Source organism: Cydia fagiglandana, chromosome 1 (assembly GCF_963556715.1).
Source record: "Cydia fagiglandana chromosome 1, ilCydFagi1.1, whole genome shotgun sequence".
Classification (NCBI taxonomy): domain Eukaryota; kingdom Metazoa; phylum Arthropoda; class Insecta; order Lepidoptera; family Tortricidae; genus Cydia; species Cydia fagiglandana.
The window spans coordinates 15,208,332-15,228,558 of NC_085932.1; the positions used below are offsets into that span (position 1 = coordinate 15,208,332).

The 20,227-nt window shown below is 35.9% G+C and overlaps 3 protein-coding genes across 20 annotated transcripts in view; 2 read left to right on the forward strand and 1 right to left on the reverse strand.

Moving 5' to 3' along the window:
- LOC134665706 (CUGBP Elav-like family member 1) overlaps positions 1–20,227 on the forward strand; it is a 385,067-nt gene that overhangs the window by 326,674 nt on the left and 38,166 nt on the right. The gene's annotated exons all lie outside the window — the stretch shown is intronic.
- Positions 1–20,227, reverse strand: part of LOC134665897 (mesoderm induction early response protein 1) — a 242,434-nt gene that overhangs the window by 137,884 nt on the left and 84,323 nt on the right. The gene's annotated exons all lie outside the window — the stretch shown is intronic.
- LOC134664811 (uncharacterized) lies at positions 3,180–19,286 on the forward strand. 3 transcript variants are annotated; one of them, XM_063521552.1, is made up of 11 exons: positions 3,180–3,259; positions 3,344–3,400; positions 4,199–4,323; positions 4,465–4,611; positions 6,235–6,447; positions 10,525–10,687; positions 11,450–11,640; positions 12,116–12,266; positions 12,499–12,593; positions 13,127–13,213; positions 14,243–19,286. In XM_063521552.1, exons 1-11 carry the CDS (start codon positions 3,232–3,234, stop codon positions 14,570–14,572), a joined length of 1,587 nt encoding a protein of 528 aa, XP_063377622.1. In that variant the 5' UTR covers positions 3,180–3,231; the 3' UTR covers positions 14,573–19,286. The 3 variants fall into 3 exon arrangements, with proteins under 3 accessions (XP_063377622.1, XP_063377627.1, XP_063377633.1); XM_063521557.1 differs by having other exon boundaries at positions 11,453–11,640; XM_063521563.1 differs by lacking the exon at positions 6,235–6,447.

The following is a 20,227-nucleotide window of genomic DNA, read 5'->3' on the forward strand; positions in this document are numbered from 1 at the left end:
AGTGTTTGTTTCAACTGTTACACTGACAGTTGGGATAACAATATATAAAGGTAAAAACAACATTAAGCTTTGAACCGTCATTTGAAGCCTAACATAAATAAATAATTTGAGAGTAGCAAACTTGATTTCCTGTAACAGATCGGTCAAACCACGAATACTCCCCACTCCATCCCTACCTTGTGACGTCAGGTCCTGTGCACCAGGTGGGGCAACGAGGCAGGTAGCGCTCGGAGCCCTCGTCATTGGCTCTCAAATATGAATGTACACAATGAAAGCGTTTTAATGGTAGGTAGGTAAAACGCTGCTATTAATACAAAAAGCTAAATCAGCCTGTTCGAATGGTTGAACTAGACCTTTCAAATGTTTGATTTAACCGACACACAAAGAGTTGGGACAACAATATAAACAGTTAAAAACAACAAATAATTAATAATAATAAATAAATTTGGCCTATATACGTCCCACTGCTGGGCACAGGCCTCCTATCATGCGCGAGAGGGCTTGGGCTATAGTCCCCACGCTAGCCCCATGCGGATTGAGCAGTACCATCTTTACCATAAGGGCACACGGGGCCCGTGCCCAGGGCCCCCCAGACAGTAACAGTATAATATATGATTACCCATAGTAAATACTCGCTACGCTCGTGTTTCAATTTTGGAGTCTTTCGCTTGCTCGGGTATCAATATTAGCAGGAGAAGTTAAACATATGTTGCCACCGAGTGAAACACAAAATTTTTCACCACACCAACACAAGAAAACTACTAACTGTAAATTAATATCAAACAAAATCAAAGCAAATCGATTCAAAATGAATGTTATTAAATATTTGTCATTCAAAATCATCATTTAAAAGCTAATTCTACCAGCAAACCTAAGAAAACAACTTAAAATTTGCATTAATCAAATGTAAACTTTGCCTCACATGTGAATAAAATGCAACTTTCTTATTCGTTTTTGAACAATCAAAAGAGCCTTTGCCATCTGGTGTGGTAAAAATAACATGATAATACTCGTTTCGAACCTAGAAATGAGCCCGCGCGAACGAAATTATAAGTAGGTACTTACTTACTTACTTCGTTTTTTTACTATTAGAAAGAATTCCATCGAAGTAAGCGTGCAGTTTTTATCAGGTTCTTTAATTGTTAATAATAGGTAATGGAATTATCTAACGTAGCATGGTCAATACTTATAATTTACTTACTTCAAAATTTTACCCTAAATATGCCTGATTTGGAACCACAACTTTTTTTCTGTGAAGTTCTTTCTAATGCTAAAATAATGAAGTAGGTAAGTAAGTAGGTATAAGAAACAGTCATCAGTCATCACCTGTACGGCTACCACCAGTTTTGACATTGACATAACGCTCACGTTTACGTAACTTACTTTCTATGCATCTCGCTCGTACTCGCATATGCGAGCAATAGTGGAAGCGAGATGTACAGAAAGTAAATTACGTAGACGTGAGCGTTATGTCAATGTTAAAACTGATGGTAGAGGCTCTGCACGACGCGACGCGCATCTGCAAAACTCAAAATGTTCCGCCGGGCGAATATTCGACCGACGGTCAGGCTAAATGTCCGGTATCCGGTTAGTATCCGACCAAACAACTATCCCTTGCATCTCTACATTCGATTACAAACAGAACCTAGAATAATTTTCACCAGAATTCACACAAACAGTTGGGATAACAATAATATAAACAGGTAAAATCGACATCAATAATATAGTTTATACTTGCTAAGCTGTATTAGCAAAGTCGCATACGTATTTTCTGGTTTTCCTTATTATTTTTAAAATCGCAACTCTTTTCACATTTTTACATTACTTTTACAGTAATATCGCTTTAAGTACGTGACCCCATTATTAGGCGCGGTTTCGCTTTAACGCGAATTTCAAATTTCGCGGATTGCATATGCAGTCATTTATTTACGTGTTAAATCATTTTGTCGAACATCGAAGTTAATTAATAATAAAAGGATATCCGTCTAGCTAGCTCACGTGCGAGAAGCATGGCAATAGGTTACCTACTTGACTTGCGTTCGTTTATTTAATTTTCGGCAGTATTCGGTTTTATTCGCTGTTACTAATGTTCACAATGTTAAGTGACGTGCCATCGCCATCGAATTTCTAGTGTAACTCTGACCTCCAAATACGCGGATTTATTTTTAAATTGCATATCTAGTTATAGTGGTTATTATGGTAAAAAGTAAGACAAAATAGGTGTCTTTAGAATAGACAACTAAGACGGCGGCGAAGGACGCGTCTTAAAGGACGCCATACACGGTACAATATTTTATTTTACTCTATTGCACCGCACCGCGACCTTGGTGCGTCGCATCCATAAGTGAGAGCGAGTAAGAGATATCTGTTTCTCTTTTAAGATGCCGTTTGTATTTTAAGATGCTGTTTGTAGTATGTTCATATAAGAATTTTGCGATATTGGTTTGTATACTTGCTCAAGCAGATCTTGTCAGTAGAAAAAGGCGGCAAATTTGAAAAATGTAGGCGCGTAGGGATATCGTCTCATAGAAAATTTGAATTTCGCGCCTTTTTCTACTGACAAGATTTGCTTGACCGTCTATATCTTAATATAGCATGCAAAGATATCTTAACATAAAATTTCCATATCGCTGGATAGGTAGAAAAAATATTTGTTTTAGAAAAGAACAAACATACGGACAGACAGACAGACAGACAGACATGACGAATCCATAAGGATTCCGTTTTTTGCCATTTGGCTACGGAACCCTAAAAATGTGTAGGTATTCATCACATGTCAAAGACCGTGGCGGTACTCGATACATTATGATTGGACCATTAAACGCTTCTGTCGTTTTTTTACTTATGGGTCTGCAATTTAAAATCACAATTTCAATTCTAAATATTAATACCTAAACCGCTACCTAACGAGTAATATTACACAAATAACCCACATTTTTTTTATTTCAATAGTTATCTTATTATTCCCTTTTAAAGCCCAGTAATAGTGCCATTACTATCTCATTAAATTTACTCCAATAGGTACCAATAGAAAGTGTGCGCTGACACGCCATGCGTTGCGTGTATGGAAACCTTTATTCGAAACTCGTGCGCGCGAACGGGTGACGACGGAGGCGACGCTTGCGCAACCCCCGCCCCCGCGCCTCCGCCCCACCGGCCAGTCCGGCCATCGGCGACCGCCAGTTTATCCGAATTCGTGCAGCGATGTGTACATGTAACTAGTGATACATTATGACGGGAATAATGGATTTAAACATTGGTGGGTAAGAACACATTATGATTGTTATGTAATTAACTCTAATTGTTATAAATTAAGAAGGTAATAGGGTTTTTATTTTTTAAGGTCTCGTATATTTGCATGAATGGGGCATTTCCGCGGAAACCATTAAACGCTTCGAAGGTACGTGTTTGTTATTTTCGTTGTCGGATTATTTTCGTTTTTTTTAGTGTTAGAAATTAGGTAACCAATGTTGGCGTGTCTTTTTATTGGAAAATGCTTTTAAAACATTAGTATAATATATAATTTGAACTATTACTTATGAAAGCGAGCTTGTCGGTCGCCATCTTGTTTAAATTGCTTCACGGTAAATTTCTGTGTTGTTTTATCTCATGAATCTTGTACCTTTAAACGAGCAATTATTGTTATTTATTTATTTTTATATTTCGTTGATCTCGGAAACGGCTCTAACGATTTCAATGAAATTTGGTATATGGGGGTTTTCGGGGGCGAAAAATCGATCTAGTCTAGCTAGTCTTATCTCTGCGAAAACGCTCAATTTTTAGAGTTCCGTACCCAAAGGGTAAAACGGGACCCTATTACTAAGACTCCGCTGTCCGTCCGTCCGTCTGTCACCAGGCTGTATCTCACGAACCGTGATAGCTAGACAGTTGAAATTTTCACAGATGATGTATTTCTGTTGCCGCTATAACAACAAATACTAAAAACAGAATAAAATAAAGATTTTAGTGGGGCTCCCATACAACAAACGTGATTTTTGACTGAGGTTAAGCAACGTCGGGCGGAGTCAGTACTTGGATGACCGTTTTCTTTTTTGCCGTTTTTTGCATTATGGTACGGAACCCTTCGTGCGCGAGTCCGACTCGCACTTGCCCGGTTTTTGAGTTTTATAATGTTTTCCGAGCAAAGCTCGGTCTCCCAGATATTATTGTTAACAGTGCAATACTTAACATATTTCAGATAACAATATATCCCTCGAATTAATGAAATGTATGAAATCTGAAGAGTTACAGGAACTCATTCCGAATATAAGAGACAGAATTTTGTTCAAATCTGGGTTGGAACAGCTCTACAAAGTTATAGACGTACGTACCTATTGTTTACTTACCTGTCAACCTTTACTTATTAAGTAGTTGAATCAAAAGCTGTGCTTTTGTTGAAATGACACATTATTCTTAGTTAAAACCACAGTTTTCCTTTCTTTACTGAAATGGTTATGGTTGCAGGAAACGTCAACGGAAGCGGCAACAACAAGTGACATAGATTCGAGTAATGATGGTATATCAGCGCCGTGTAGTCCATCAGGGCGTGCGTCCAGTTTATCCAGTGTGTCCAGCTGTAACGAGAACCCTCGATCCGGAAAAAATCCACGCGTAAGTGTTTGAGCATTACTTAACTAATTTATATTATAAAACAAAGTTCTCTGCTGCGTCTGTCTGTATGTTCGCGATAAACTTAAAAACGATTGCACGGATTTTCATGCGGTTTTGACCAATACCATTCGAGTGACGCGACTCTTTCTTTGGTTGGACTGTAGCAAAGAGGGGCTGGGACTTAGAATTTTTATTTATTTTAATTTTAATTGTCATTACTAAAAAAGTGATTATTTCATCAAAATCTTTTAAATAAATCGTCGTCTAGTACCCACAACACAAGCCTTATTGAGCTTACTGTGGGACTAGGTAGATCTGTGTAAAATTGTCCTATAAGTAATATTTATTTTATTTTTATTTTAAATTATTCTAAGTGTTTTGCAACCCATAGGGGTTGCTTGGTTTTGTTCCTTTAATTAAATTTCCTATTCCCAGAAACGGCCCGACGGCCCCTCTTTGGTATTACAGTTTGTTGGGCATGGGTTGTGCACACCATCTTTACAATAGGTTAAAACTACATGTCCAAATTGTTGTTTACACGAATTTTAAGGCTGCGGACCGCGTGCGTCCAGGCCCCTATTTCACCAACGTGACAGGTGCGACAATTCGACAAGTCTCATTGTTGCTGACGTCACAGGCATCCATGGGCTACGGTTATCGCTTACCATCGGGCGGGCCGTATTCCTGTTTGTCACCATCATTGTATTATTTAAAAAAACTTTATTATATCGGCAAAACACAGGCATTTCTCTTGCGATGCTTATGATGATAATGATGACAATTGTCACAAGATTTCAAAGAACTTTCGGTAATTCTTGACAGCAAATGAGTTTTGTGCCGGAATGTTGTGACAATTGTCGTATTTCTTGTGACAATTGTCATTAGCTTCGCAAAATAAGTACTTATTAACTGGCGATATAGTGGAGTTTTTTTTAAATTAACATGTTGGTGGCACACAACCACACCGCCCATCTGATGGTACGCGGTTACCGTAGCCTATGGAGGCCTGTGACGTCAGTAACAGTGATGTCGACAATTGCCGGACCTGTCACGTTGGTGAAATAGGGGCCAGTCCGCGGCCTAAACGTTCCGTCACACAGGCGCGTTTTCCGGGCGGGACGTGAGCGTTTTGTATTAAAAGCGGCGCGTCCTGTGTCCTGTGTGACGAAGCCTTTAATAGAGTTCCGTAGGTCTTAATAGGGAAGCCTTATAATTTCGTCATGTCTATCCGTCCGTCTGTCTGTCTATCGGTCTGTTAGTCTTTATAAACCCCTGACGCAAAAAGAGGGGTAAGTAATTAAAATTTCACGTGTCTTGTGTGTCTGTCTGTGACATCTAAACGGATGGACCGCTTTTTTTAATCGAGATGATTCTTAGCTAAATTGTATCAAAATCTGTTTAGCCTTTTTTGAGATATTGAAGTAAGTATACAAGTACGTTCCCTACAGGTGGCATTAAAAAATCCTAAACTGTATAAGTAACAAATTGTTGTTTTCACACGTAACACTAAATATTCGAAACCTTTGTAAACAAACTTAGTTATGCAGTTACCACAAAGCTTTCTCGGTATTAATTGTGTATCCACTATATTGTCTTTATTTATTTTCTGATTCTTATTCATAGGAAATCGATATAACAACAATTTTGAACGATAATAACCACGGTAAACTAGTTTTGGCACGTTTGAAAACGTGCAAGAAGCTCGACGCTACTTTTAGATCCCATCTAACCAAAAGTATTGTTGAGTGGTACCTTAAGCATAACGAATGCATGAAAAAGGAAGATTTTATGGTTATAGCTGAAGCAATTCAAGTCTTTATTCCCACGGAATTAAAGGTTACCTACTTTTATACGCATTATTCGTAGGTAGTTATTGCATGTAAGTAATATGAGTATACAAGTGTTCCAAAAACCAGCGTTAAAATGAAAAGGTCTGATATAAGGCAGCTCATTTACGTCATTTATGGTCACCCTCTTTGTTTTATCCAAATTGCTTTCTGTACCTATCAATCTTACAATTCTTACATATTAGTGCGATAGAGACAGATACAGTTGTCGTAGCGCAAAAGATTGGCATGTTGGCTATTACGCGCCCGTGGTGCCTAGCCAAGATGGCAATTTTTGTTTTTAATTTAATAACCAAATCATTAGGTACATTACATAGGTACAAATTTCGCCGTTCTGGGGGTATTAATTTAATAACCAAATCTTTAGTACAATTTAGCTGTTCTGGGGGCCTTGCCAATATGCCAATCGCTTGCGCTCCGACAACGAAGCGCTTTCTGTCTCTATCAGACTATCACTCTTACATATTAGGGCGATACAGATACAGAGATAACGTTTCGTTGCCTTAGCGCAAACGATTGGCATGTTGGCTACGCACCCAAGGTGCCTAGCTAAGATGCCAATTTATGTTTTTAATTTAATAATAACTAGAGATGCAACGGAGAGTTGTTTGGCCGGATACCGGATATTCGGCCTGACCATCGGCCGAATATCCGGTATCGAATATCCGAATATTCGGCCGGCGGAACTATACCTACATTTCGGTTCTTCAGGTGCGCATTGTGCAGGTTTTGACCTGTTTCGTAGTTAACGATCGCGCGGATTCATTTCTGGGTTCGAAATAAGTGCGCGTGCAAGTGAGTGGAATGTTTAAATTGTTTTAAAATAATAAACGGTTTTTATAGTCCGTGGAGCTCACGACATAAAAGTGTGATATACGGCAAATGATGATGATGGAATTTCCTTTTGCAGAGTTGCTCCTTTTGACTCACAGATTGATTTAGGAGGGGGAGCCAACCGGATTTTTGATGCAACATTTTGACTTAAGGGGGGGTGCCCTCCGAAATTTGTAAAAAAATTTGTTTGGCTATGTGCGCAAGTTTGGTATAATTTTCGGGTAAATCAAGGATGCTAAATTCATTTCTGATATTTAATTTAAACGGTTTCATATAAATAATTTGAAAAAAAAATTCAATTTTATTTTTTTTCGATAAAATGCCAAAACTTTTCTTATTTTTATATATACACAAAAAATAAAAATTTCATGAAAAAGCCCTACTATTCCTCGTTATAAAAAGTATACACATGGTATATTTATGTCTAAAAATATAGAGAAAAAAAATGAAATGTAGACCTACTTTCGACCACCAGCTCACTGAATAGTATACAAATATATGAGTTACAGCTATGAGAATTACGGCGTTTGATGATGATGAGATACCCACAGATAGGCATAGTGAGTCCTTAAAACCCTTAGATCATTTTAGGAATGGGAGCCACCTTGATTTTTGGTGCGGTGTGATTGAAAGGGTGGGGATGATTTGTCCCATACAATCATAAATTTATGAAAGCATCTGTTTAGGTTTCTGCATTAAGTTTGGTGTCATTATCGAGTAAATTAAAAGAAAAAAAGAGCAATGGACTAATAGTTACATTATTTCGTATTTAAAAGATTTTACTGCCTAATATATTTGTAAATACTCTTTAACATTGCTTATGCTTGGTGCACAACGTAATCCGATTTAAGGGACGTAACTATACGGAGGAAAATAATTTAAATATTAGTCAATATTGACATTATTAATTTGTATTTTGAATACTTAATTACCTAAATGATTTCTATCTTTTGATTTACTCGAAAATGTCATCAAACTTATTGCAGAAACCTAAACAGGTGCTTGCGTAAATTTATGATTGTATGGGACAAATCACCCCACCTTTCATCCCGACTGTATCAAAAATCAAGGTGAATCTCCTTCCTAAAATGATCTAAGGGTTCTAAGGACTCACTATGTATAGTAAAAAGGGATCTCATCATCATAAATTGCTAAGCTGTAGCTCACACCGTTGTATCTTGTTCAATGGGTAGTCGAAAGTAGGTCTACATTTAAATTTTTTTGGTCACATTAATGTAGAATAAATCTGCCATATGTATACTTTTTATAACGAGAAATAGTAGGGCTTTTTCATGAAATTTTTATTTTTTGTGTGCATATTATAATAAGAAAAATATCGGCTTTTATTTGGAAAAAAAAATAGAAAGTTTATATTTTTCATTTTTTTTCAAATTATTTATATGAAACCGTATAAATTAAATATCAGAAACTAATTTAGCATCCTTGAGTTACACGAAAATGATACCAAACTTGACCAAATAGCAAAACTTTATTTTTTACAAATTTCGGGGACCTCAAGGGAAAATCAAGGGGACCCTTGAGTCAAAATTTTGCATCAAAAATTCGATTGGCTCCCCTTCGTAAATCAATCTGTGAGTCAAAAGGAGCAACTCTGCAAAAGGAAATTCCATCATCATCATTTGCCGTATAATTAAGTGAACACCAGGGACTATAATAGTAAATGTTTTAAAATAATAAATAATAAACTGTTTCTTAGATCCAATTTGTTTACTCAGAAATCACGCAATGTTACTTTCCGGTATCCGGCCGAATAGTAGGTTACTATCCGGTATCCGGCCGGATATTAAAATATTGGCCGGATACCGGATAATAACCATATCATTAGGTATTACAAATGGTACAATTTAGCTGTTCTGGGGGCCTAGCTAACATACCAATCGTTTGCGCCACGAGAACGAAACGCTATCTCTGTCTCTCTATCGCACTAATATGTAGGTAAGATTCCAGTGACAGAGACAGAAAGCGCTTCGTTGTCGGTTGTCGGAGTGTAGGCGATTGGTAACTTAGCCAGGCCCCCAGAACATCTAAATTGTACCTTAAGATTTGGTTATTAAATTAAAAACAAAAAAAAATATCTTGGCTAGGCACCTTGGGTGCATGGGTGCGTAGCCAACATGCCAATCCCTTGCGCTACCACAACGAAACGCTAGCTCTGTATCCCTATCGCACTAATATGTAAGAGTGATAGAGATAGATGACTATATACAACTCTACGGAACGTTAACGATTGGCATGTTGGCTAAGCACCCTGATCGGATGATAGAACCGTACTCTTCTTCTTCTTCCTCCTCGCGTTGTCCCGGCATTTTGCCACGGCTCATGGGAGCCTGGGGTCCGCTTGGCAACTAATCCCAGAAATTGGCGTAGGCACTAGTTTTTTATGAAAGCGACTGCTATAACATAACATAAAGCGTGGTCGTGCCAGATAGCATCTTTTTCGTGAATTTATACAAAATCTTCCGTGGTCGTGCTGTATAGCATCACACACACAATGATGGATTATATGTGCCTTATTATCAGCCCTTTTCGTTTTGACGTTGGTTTATGGGATATCTTGTATAAGTATAATTAGATTAGTGTTGCTTCATTGAAAATGTAATAGACGCTTAGCTAAAATGTATGTAAGTAGATAGAGATAGGCATTATGTATGTGATGTACCAAGAGGGTGGACCAAAATCGAAGACAACGCAATCGACGCCTTATTTAATGCAGTGCTACGCAACGTAAGCGCAGACCGCAATAACGTACCTTTCGACATGGTTTGTCACATTTTACCCTCTCAAGGGATGATTCCCGAGATAAAAAAATATGTTCTTATAACGTTATCCTGGTTAGAGTGGATTTAAAAAAGTTTTTCTTTATAATTACTCCTAGTAAATTTGTTCATCTTTGCAAATCATTAAAAAAGTTAACGAAAAGTAATTGAGTAATTTAATTACGAATTAATGTAATTGCAATTGCAAACTACACAGAAAATTAAATTTTATGTAATTAAATTACAAACAATTAAATTATATGTAATTCAATTAGTAATTAAATTACTCAAGTAATTAATTACGCCCAACACTGATAATACGAGTGAGATGCATAGAAAGTAAGTTACGCACACCGCTAGCGAATATGTCAGTGTCAGATCAATGTCAAGCTCGTGGTACTGAAGTTAGCTAACTACGAGTATAGTTACGTCACAGCGTTTTTGTCTGTTTTTAGGAGACATACTACATACCTGGTTTGAAATACAACAACAAATATAGACCTGCCAAAGGAAAACTGATAGATAGGTATAATAATCAAAGGAGACTATTAAAACGAGAAGGTGTTCTTGGCCGGAAAAGAAAACTTCAAATTGAAAATATTGATCAGGAACATTCAGGTACCTACCTAACTACTTACATGTTTAGGCCAGTAAACGAAGGAATTACAGCGGAAATAATACGTGTATAATAAGTGTGTGTACGTGTATAAAAAGGCGCGAATATATTATTAATACATTTTAAAATATTGATCCTAGCGAAAAAGTGTACTGAATGTTTTTTGTAGATTTCTTATGTAATAGATTTTTTTTTTGCTACGGGCCACCGTTTAAGAGTTATTTACGAAAAACTACGAAAAGTGACCTTAAAACCCCCCCTACCCGTTAGCTTCACCCCCACCCCCCGGTACTTTTAGTATTTTCTTTAATACACCATTACCTACACCCATGCTAAAATTGGCTTACACACGAATTATTTCCCCCGATTGGCAATGTTTGGTGTTCGTTTGGTGTACTAGTTTACAGAGTCAACACCAAATACACTTAAGATCAATGTAATCGGGTCACTATGTATGGAAAATCCTGATTTCATTGCTCAGGATGATAGCAGACAAAGTAGCCAAATGTATATCTAAGTCGCAACCCATCTTAAAGGGGCCCACTGATTACCAGTCCGCCGGACGGTATCGGCCTATCAGTTGTTCGGAGCTGTCAACTTTTTGTTCCAACTGACAGGCCGATATGGGCCCCTTAATTAAGTACCTTATACTAAGGATTTGTTGCAAAGTATTTGGCCACATTGTCTGCTCTTACGTGTTTTATATTTACTTTTCATGTGTTGTTTTGCATTTTACTTTTTTACTAAAACATCATTATCTTCAGCAGACATTGAAGAAGACGAGGAAACCGTTATATGGCTTCAGTACAACAAAGAGCCGTTTCAAGAAGTAAAAGATAAATGGCTGCAAACTAGAAAATATCGCATACAAACAGATTACAAAAACTCCACCAAAAATTTGCAAGACATATTAAAGAAATACCCCTTGTTAAAGCAGAGTTTTGGCTTTCAGCTTGTAAGTATACATTTTTATTAAAGCGGTAAAATAGTTATTCCTGTGAAAGTTAATTTAGCGCCACTTGCACCATTCTACTAACCCCGGGTTAACCGGTTAAACCTGACTTACCAGTACAAATTGAGACTAAGTTAACGTTTTAACCGCATAACCTTGAGTTACGGGATGGTGCAAGTGGCCCTAAACGATTAAGGGCCACTTGCACCAATCACTAACCCGGGGTTAACCGGTTACTCATACTCATTTATTTATAATATAATTACATATTACACGTCAAAATTGATATTAAATTAGGTAAATTAAGTAAAACCTGGAGTTACCACGATTACCAGTACAATTTGACACTGGGTTAACGGTTTAACCGGTTAACGCCGGACTAGTGGGATGGTGCAAGTGGTGCTAACGGATTAACTATTTTGTGACAAATATTATCTTTCAGCACTGATTAGTATTTAATATTTTATATGGTTTGCAGATTGAGTTGGACTTTGAATACAGCCATCCTAAAAGGGGCATCTCACTGTTTGTGAAGTTTCCAGAGTTTTTAGAAAAAGCTAATGCTGCTTTTATTGGCGTGAAAGTATTTCAAGATTTGAAGATCCTCTTCAACAACACAACACAAGAAGGTAAATTTTGCCTTTGGTAAATTTTATCGCGAGATAGAGATAGATTTCTCTTATGTGGATGAATCGAGAAATTGGGCCACTGCAGGAAAAAACATTAGGTTGCTTTTACCTTACCTGATCTTATACATAATAATCGTCTTTGTTTTACATGACCATATTATATAATAAGCTCTAATAAGTAGGTACCTATAATAAAATAAAATTCACTAATAAAATTTAAATTTAATTTCAGACACGAAAACATTTATTGCTTTGTCCCTACTTTGTGGGAAACTTGTCCCGACTGTCGGCAGATCTGATAATAGAAGGAACGATAAAAACGAAAAGGTAAGATAGCTGATAGGTTTTGATACATTTATTGTAAATTAGTAAACATCCCTACAATGGAACAGGCACCAGTAATTTAAACACTGGCAAGATTTTACCATAAACAGGAGCCATAGAACTGCTTAAGTTTGATGTTTCATTGATTATTCTTTGTTTTAAAATTAATGGCACCATACATCCCATCATGACTGGAACAAAAAAAACATAGTTTTTATTTGTTATATTGAAACCATAAAACATAATGGACGAATAGGACATTCAACTTTTAACTCGTAAAGTGGTAGAAATTTTACAGGTGCCGAGAAAATATCAAAATGCTCCAAATTTTCTTTTAAATGTCACACATGTCTGGTTCTCCTAACATAGGTTTATTAATCGACCTCAAAAAAGTCGATGGTTCACAGATAGTTCACAGTTCGTGGTCTCTATTTTATCATACAGTTATTTACTCAATGTTTGTTAAGATTTTTATATTATTTATTTACTTATATTACATATATTGACCCTTTGCTTATAAATGTTTCTGTTTTTAGCGCTCGTCAAAGGATTTGGCTGACCAAAAAAAATATAACAAACCGACCATATTAGAATCACGTGACAGCTTGATATTGCATGTGAAGGTAAATATTTTTAATTTAATACCTTATTTTGTATACTATAATAATAAAAAATATTTCAGCATATACACGTCCCACTGCTGGACACAGGCCTCCTCTCATGCGCGAGAGGGCTTGGGCTATAGTCCCCGCGCTAGCCAATGCGGGTTGACGACTTCACATATACCTTTGAATTCTTCGCAGATGTATGCAGGTTTCCTCACGATGTTTTTCTTCACCGAAAAGCGTCTTAGCTAAGAATATAAAATAAATATAAATTAAAGGTGACAATCCATTTCCAACGACAGCTGCACTACTGTTTATTTTACTATGTAAATTGACAATAACACCGACGCGTTCAGTACCAGTAGTGCAGCTGCGGTCAGAAATGGAATGTTACCCTAATGCTGGACACAGGCCTCCTCTCATGCGCGAGAGGGCTTGGGCTATAGTCCCCGCGCTAGCCAATGCGGGTTGACGACTTCACATATACCTTTGAATTCTTCGCAGATGTATGCAGGTTTCCTCACGATGTTTTTCTTCACCGAAAAGCGTCTTAGCTAAGAATATAAAATAAATATAAATTAAAGGTGACAATCCATTTCCAACGACAGCTGCACTACTGTTCATTTTACTATGTAAATTGACAATAACACCGACGCGTTCAGTACCAGTAGTGCAGCTGCGGTCAGAAATGGAATGTTACCCTAAGCTAAGTACTCCAAGCATGTACCTATTGAATATTTTTTGTAAGAAATATACAGTTTACATTTTATTATTTTCTAGACTGCTAAATATCAAATGATATTTCGTACGTAAGTTCCGCAAAACTCACTAGGACGAGCCGGGCTTTGAACCCGCGACCTCCAGATTGAAAGTCGCACGCTCTTACCGCTAGGCCACAAGCGCTTTTTATTGTGTATACTAAACCTGTAAAATGTAGATATTTCAATCGGCATATTCGGCAAACCATGAAGCAAACCCAATTTTTGGGTTTGTCTTATTCGGAATCACTGATGTCAAATGTGTAATAAACTTTTTTTTTTGTTTTAGACTCAGAGTGACATTCAGAATTGCCTTGCAACACGTCGGGATATCCACCTTAAGAAAGGACTCACATGCCAACCAGTGGTAATTTGCGTCGGGCCAGACGTCGAAAATATTACGGAGTTCTACGTCAATTTTGATGACGTCACTTACCAGCTGGAGTCTCTTTTAAAAGCTGTTGACATTTGCTTCAAAACCTTTCATGTATTTGATATAAAATATCCCCGCGAGAGTATTCAGCCGTGGATGTTCATACAACGGTACTTTTATGAAATTCACACGCCACAAGATCATACATTTCCGAGTGTTGCCACTTTAATTGCAGATTTAATGTAAGTTACTATCAATGTTTCTTTAGTGAAAATGACGTTTAATTGCTTTATCTGTAATTTCGAGTTAAAATCCCTGAAAGGTTTGTTTTTACATTTTGACTTGAAACATAATAATTTATCTGAATATAGTTGTGCACAGTCTACATGCAACAGACGCTTTCAAAATATAAAAAGCTATAAGAGACATCTACTCAGTCACAATATCTGTAAGCGGGGTAAATCTCAATCTAATAATGCTACTAATATTAGAACACAAAGAAATCATACACACACACATTGTGAATCAAGTGAGCCGAGTAGTAGTTGTATTCTCCACAATGAATCCGAACAAAATAATGACTTTGAAGTAACATGTATTGAAAATTGTGAAACAGAAATATTACGAAATGATACGTTACCTAATTGTGCTTTTTCACAAGTTTCAAAGCTAACCAGTTCAGACGACATAGCTGATACAAATGAAAAAACCGTTTATGATAACAGCCATATTGAAAATTTACAAAACAAAGCATTACAATTTGCTTTGTCCCTTTATAGCAATCCAAATTTAAACAGGGCTACGGCAGCAAACATTTTAACTGAAATAACACAGAACATAACTAAAGTGATTGGTGAGACTTTAAGTCATTACATGTCAGATGCTGTAAACAACAGTTCTATTCAAGCTGTAATTGATGTATGTTCCACTCCGTTTGAAAAAGTTGACACAGAATGGAAACTTTTACAGTACTTTGAAGGATTAGGTTGTTATATTAAACCCCAGCAATATATAATAGATTCTTCTGTGATACCATGCTTACAAAATGGCTCTAACATATTACAAACTAAAACGGCCAAAGGGACAATGGTGTCACTGAAGGAGTTGTTTAAATGTTTTTTTGAACTACCATCCGTGTTTGAATCAACTTTAACAAATATGGAAAATTTACAGAGTCAAACCGGAAAGCCACTGAGCAATTTCATTCAAGGATCTCTATGGAAATCGAAAATTTTAGGTAGGAGTGGAATATTCATCCCTTATTTTTTATATTTTGATGATTTTGAAACGGGCAATGCTTTAGGCAGCCATTCAGGCAAACAGTCCATCGCAGCCACATACTTGAGTTTTCCAACTCTTCCGTTGGAGTATTTATCATTATTGGAAAATATACTAGTTGCGTCACTGTTTAACACATCCCTAAAAAAGTTTGGTAAAGATTCACTTTTTCATTTACTTATCAGTGAATTGAAAGATTTGGAAACAGAAGGTATTGATATAGTAATTGAAAGTAAAACACAAAAAGTATATTTTGTCCTTGGTTTGATTATTGGCGATAACTTGGGCTTAAACTATTTGTTAGGATTTAGTCAATCATTTTCCAGTAATTATTACTGCAGAATTTGTAAAACTCACAAGTCAGTAATGTGTAAACAAACAGTTGAGTCAGTTTGTACTTTGAGAAACAAAGACAATTATACTAAAGATTTAATTTCAAATGACCCAACCGGAACAGGCGTATACGGAGATAGTATTTTCAATACTCTTCCAACCTACCATGTAACTGAAAATATGGCAGTTGATATCATGCACGATATTTTTGAAGGTGTTTGTCATTACGATATATGCAACATGTTATTGCACTATGTTCATAGGACTAAATTATTTAGTTTGAGCACTTTAAACAGCCGATTATCATTATTTGATTATTCTGCCAAGGAATTAGATCAAAAGCCCGCAACGGAAATAACCATTGACAATTTAAAAAATAAAAAATTAAAAATGAGTGCATCTGAGATGTCTTGTTTCGTTAATATTTTACCTTTTCTTATTGGAGATCTCGTTCCAGAAGATGACAGAGTCTGGAACTTATTTTTGAACTTGTTAAAAATTATTGATATTTTGTTAATGTCTGAAATTGACTGTTCAACAGTAGAATATCTCAAATATTTAATAACAGAACACCATGAACAATATCTCGAATACTTTAATGACACGTTAAAGCCTAAACATCATTTTATGATACACTACCCTCATATTATAAAACGTATAGGACCTCTAAAGCACATTTGGTGCATGCGATTTGAAGCAAAACACAAACAATTAAAACAAACTGCTTATAATACATCATCTAAACGCAATATACCTCTCACTTTAATGATAAAACAACAGTTAAACGTTGCACAAAGAGTTCATACTAGGCAGGGTTTCTCTGACAGACTTACATGTGGAAGCGTTGATAACACTACAATGATTCCTGAATTAACCAACGCGACAGTAAACGGATCTAGTATACGTGATATTCGAATAAATTGGGTGACAAAATATGGCACTATGTTTAAGCCTGGTTTAATTTTTACCATTTTCAATGAGCAAGAAGTTATATTTTACAAAATTGTTTATATACTTAAATTAGAGCCAGCCATTTTTTTATTATGTAAAGTTCTTATTAATATTGGTTTCAATGACCACCTTCAAGCATATCAGCTACACGAAACTAATTGCACGAGTAATTTTGAATGCCTTAAATTAGAGAACGTTACAAGTCTTCCAATAGTTCCTCATTTGGTGCCTAATGGAGATATGTATTGCAGGGTGAAATATTAATAGTTATACCTATTGGGTATTTTATTATGTTTAACATATTTCAGAAAACAAGGTTTCCTTCAAATTAATGTAAAGTATGTAATCTGAGGAGCTGAAAGTCCAACTCCATCTGCAAATCATAAACCAGCTGCTTACAGTCATAATTCATACATTTTCATAAGATAGTGTACATGCAGGTTCATACAGGTTTACATATAAGTAGAAATCAACTACCTCATTTGGTACAAAATTATTAATATCTGCAATTAAGGCGGCATCACTCGGTTTATGTTCTTCTCTCAAAACTCTGGCACTCTGCTTCAACATTTAATGTACCGTTAGAAAATAGTACTGTTTTACAACTTTCAAACGCTATCATTTCTATGTTTTATATAAATTTTGGTATATAGGCGCCACTATCTATAGAGCAATAGGGCACTTTTCAGCCGTCCTAATATAAGGAAAAATAGGGGCTATTCCCACTAGTTACCACCAAGCTGTTACCAGTGGTAACTACTGGGATTTTTTTCTCCACCTTTTACCCTTTTTGTTAAAGTTCAAACCTAATAAAAACAGTATAAATTGTATCGTATAAATACAGAGTAGTTTAATAAATAATGATATGTCCATTAGTGTTCCAGTAAACTGCCTTAAAGTGATAAATAATAGTTTGTTTTTAACTGATTTGTATGTTCGTCCGTATAATTAATTCGAGTTACAATTAATAAGATAAATCTCATTCAAGCGTTAATTTCTCATTGACTATTTTAGTTTTTGCACTTGCACGGGTAAAACTGTTTTTATTTTTATTTTTAATCACTTTTAAGGCAGTTCACTGAAACACTAATCGGCTTAAGTATAATTATTTATTAAAGTACAATATATACAGCGTGTTTGGTACATCGTTTGCCAAATTAAAACGGCAGATAGGTTGAGTCATTTGCTATCTTCTCAGGCCTAGAAATGTTTAATTTGGTGCAAAAAAAATTCTTCCCTTCTATGACAGTTTTTCGTACTTAAATTTCAAATTTTTATTTTCGTAGTTGTAAAAAAATACCATGGCCAATTTTGTTTTTCTAGGTATGAGAACATAGCAAATGACTCAAGCTATCTGCCGTTTTAATTTGGCAAACGATGTACCAAACACCCTGTATATACAACAGTATATATACTGTTTTTATTAGTTGTTGAATTTTAGTGGTAACTACTGGGAAAAAAATCCCAGTAGTTACCACTGGTAATTGGTGGTAACTAGTGCGAATAACCCGAATAATGCAATAACTATATATTATATGAGATTGATACATAGTTACTGCGTATTTTATTAGGACGGCAGCTTTGTGTAGTAAATTTTTTATGGCAGAATTGCTTGTAGGGAGGTGGCTACCTTTTAGAGTGTTTTCCATAGTAGTCTATTTTATAATAAATTATATATTTTGTTAGAGCCAGCCATGACTGAGCAAATACTAAATAAGATTAATGAATGATACACATGAGTTGCGTTCTCGCGCGCGACTCCATACTTGAAGTCGCGCCAGATGTATGGAGTCGCGCGCGAGAACGCAACTCAGCCCACCTACCCCATTGCGATTTTGTAGTCGTTTCGCAGTTGAAATCAAGGCTCTGAACCGGTTTTTTCTTCATACAAAAAATACCGGTATTATTACGTTCTTTTTCGTTCTTTGGTTTTATTATTTCATTTTTGACAATCTAATAATAAGAAGTTGTTACCTAAATACATGATTCAGTCCTACGTAAAGAGCATAAAATAATTAAAAATATTGGGGCTATTTTGGGTTTTACAAAAAACCGGTTCCGAGCCCTGATTGAAATGCAGTCGAGCTATTATATCTTTTCGTTTTTAGATTTGAACATATTTAATCTAATATGCTACTATATATCCCAAAAACCATTTTGTATTTCATGACCCATGTTCCGTGGGAAAAGTTGTTCAGTTTTGTGAGTACCTACTGTACTGTCACTAGGTTTCGGGTTAAGTATACAGGGTTTTTGTAACACCTTGAATATATATTCGCACATATATATATATATATGTATAAAGCATCATAATATGCGCGCCACCTAAACCTAATTCGATTTTTTTTCTACCTGTGGTAGGTTCAATTGTTTAAGAATAAACTTTTTGTCGTATGAATCGTTTTTTAATGTTCTTTTTACAGTACTTGCTATGCCGAACCAACTTGTTTTCTTAGTTAGGCTATAATTAACCTCTATTTTATTTGACTGAAAGTTATGTGTACCTACGCATGCAGAAGATATTTTTGTTTAGTGTCGTGTCTACTTCCTATCTGTGTGAATTTGACTAATGTGTGTAAATTTATCAAAATATTCAAGGAACTTATGTAATTATATTGTATTAACCTAGAATCAATTTAGTATATTTAACAAACCTGTTTTGCAGTGTCTTCTACTAATTTTGTTGCGAACACTAAATGTTTTGTATTGTACCTAGTATTAACAACCTAGACATAATAGTATTGTCAATACAACAGTTTTGCTGTATCAAGTTTGCATTTGTGTTGCATATTATGTACCTGCTCCCCTAGTCTGTTAGGTTTTATGTCCGACGTAAAGCATTAGTCCTCTCCACTCGCATATTTGCCAGAAAGGGACGAATGCTTTATGTCAGACATACAATTTAGCGTACTAGGCTCCACAGATAAAAAAGGCCTTGAATCAACCTTTCGAAGTAAAGGTTGGCTCAACACGAGCTACAGTGTTGAATCAACTTCCGCTAAAAACAAGTTGTAGTCCTAACAACTAAAGCGAAAGTTGATTCAACATTGTAGCTCGTGTTGAGCCAACCTCTACTTCGAAAGGTTGATTCAACAGTATTTTATCAGATAGATGCAACACAAACGCACTTATTGATACTACAGAACTGTTTTGTTGAAAATACTATTTTATCTCGGTTGATACTACAAAACATTTTGAGTATTCCCAATAAAATTAGTATATGTTGACACAACAAAACTGCTTTGTTGAAAATACTATTGATTCTAGGTTAATACAACACCAAGACACTTATTGCCTCAACAAAACTACACTGTTAATTTTATAATTTAATTGAGGTTA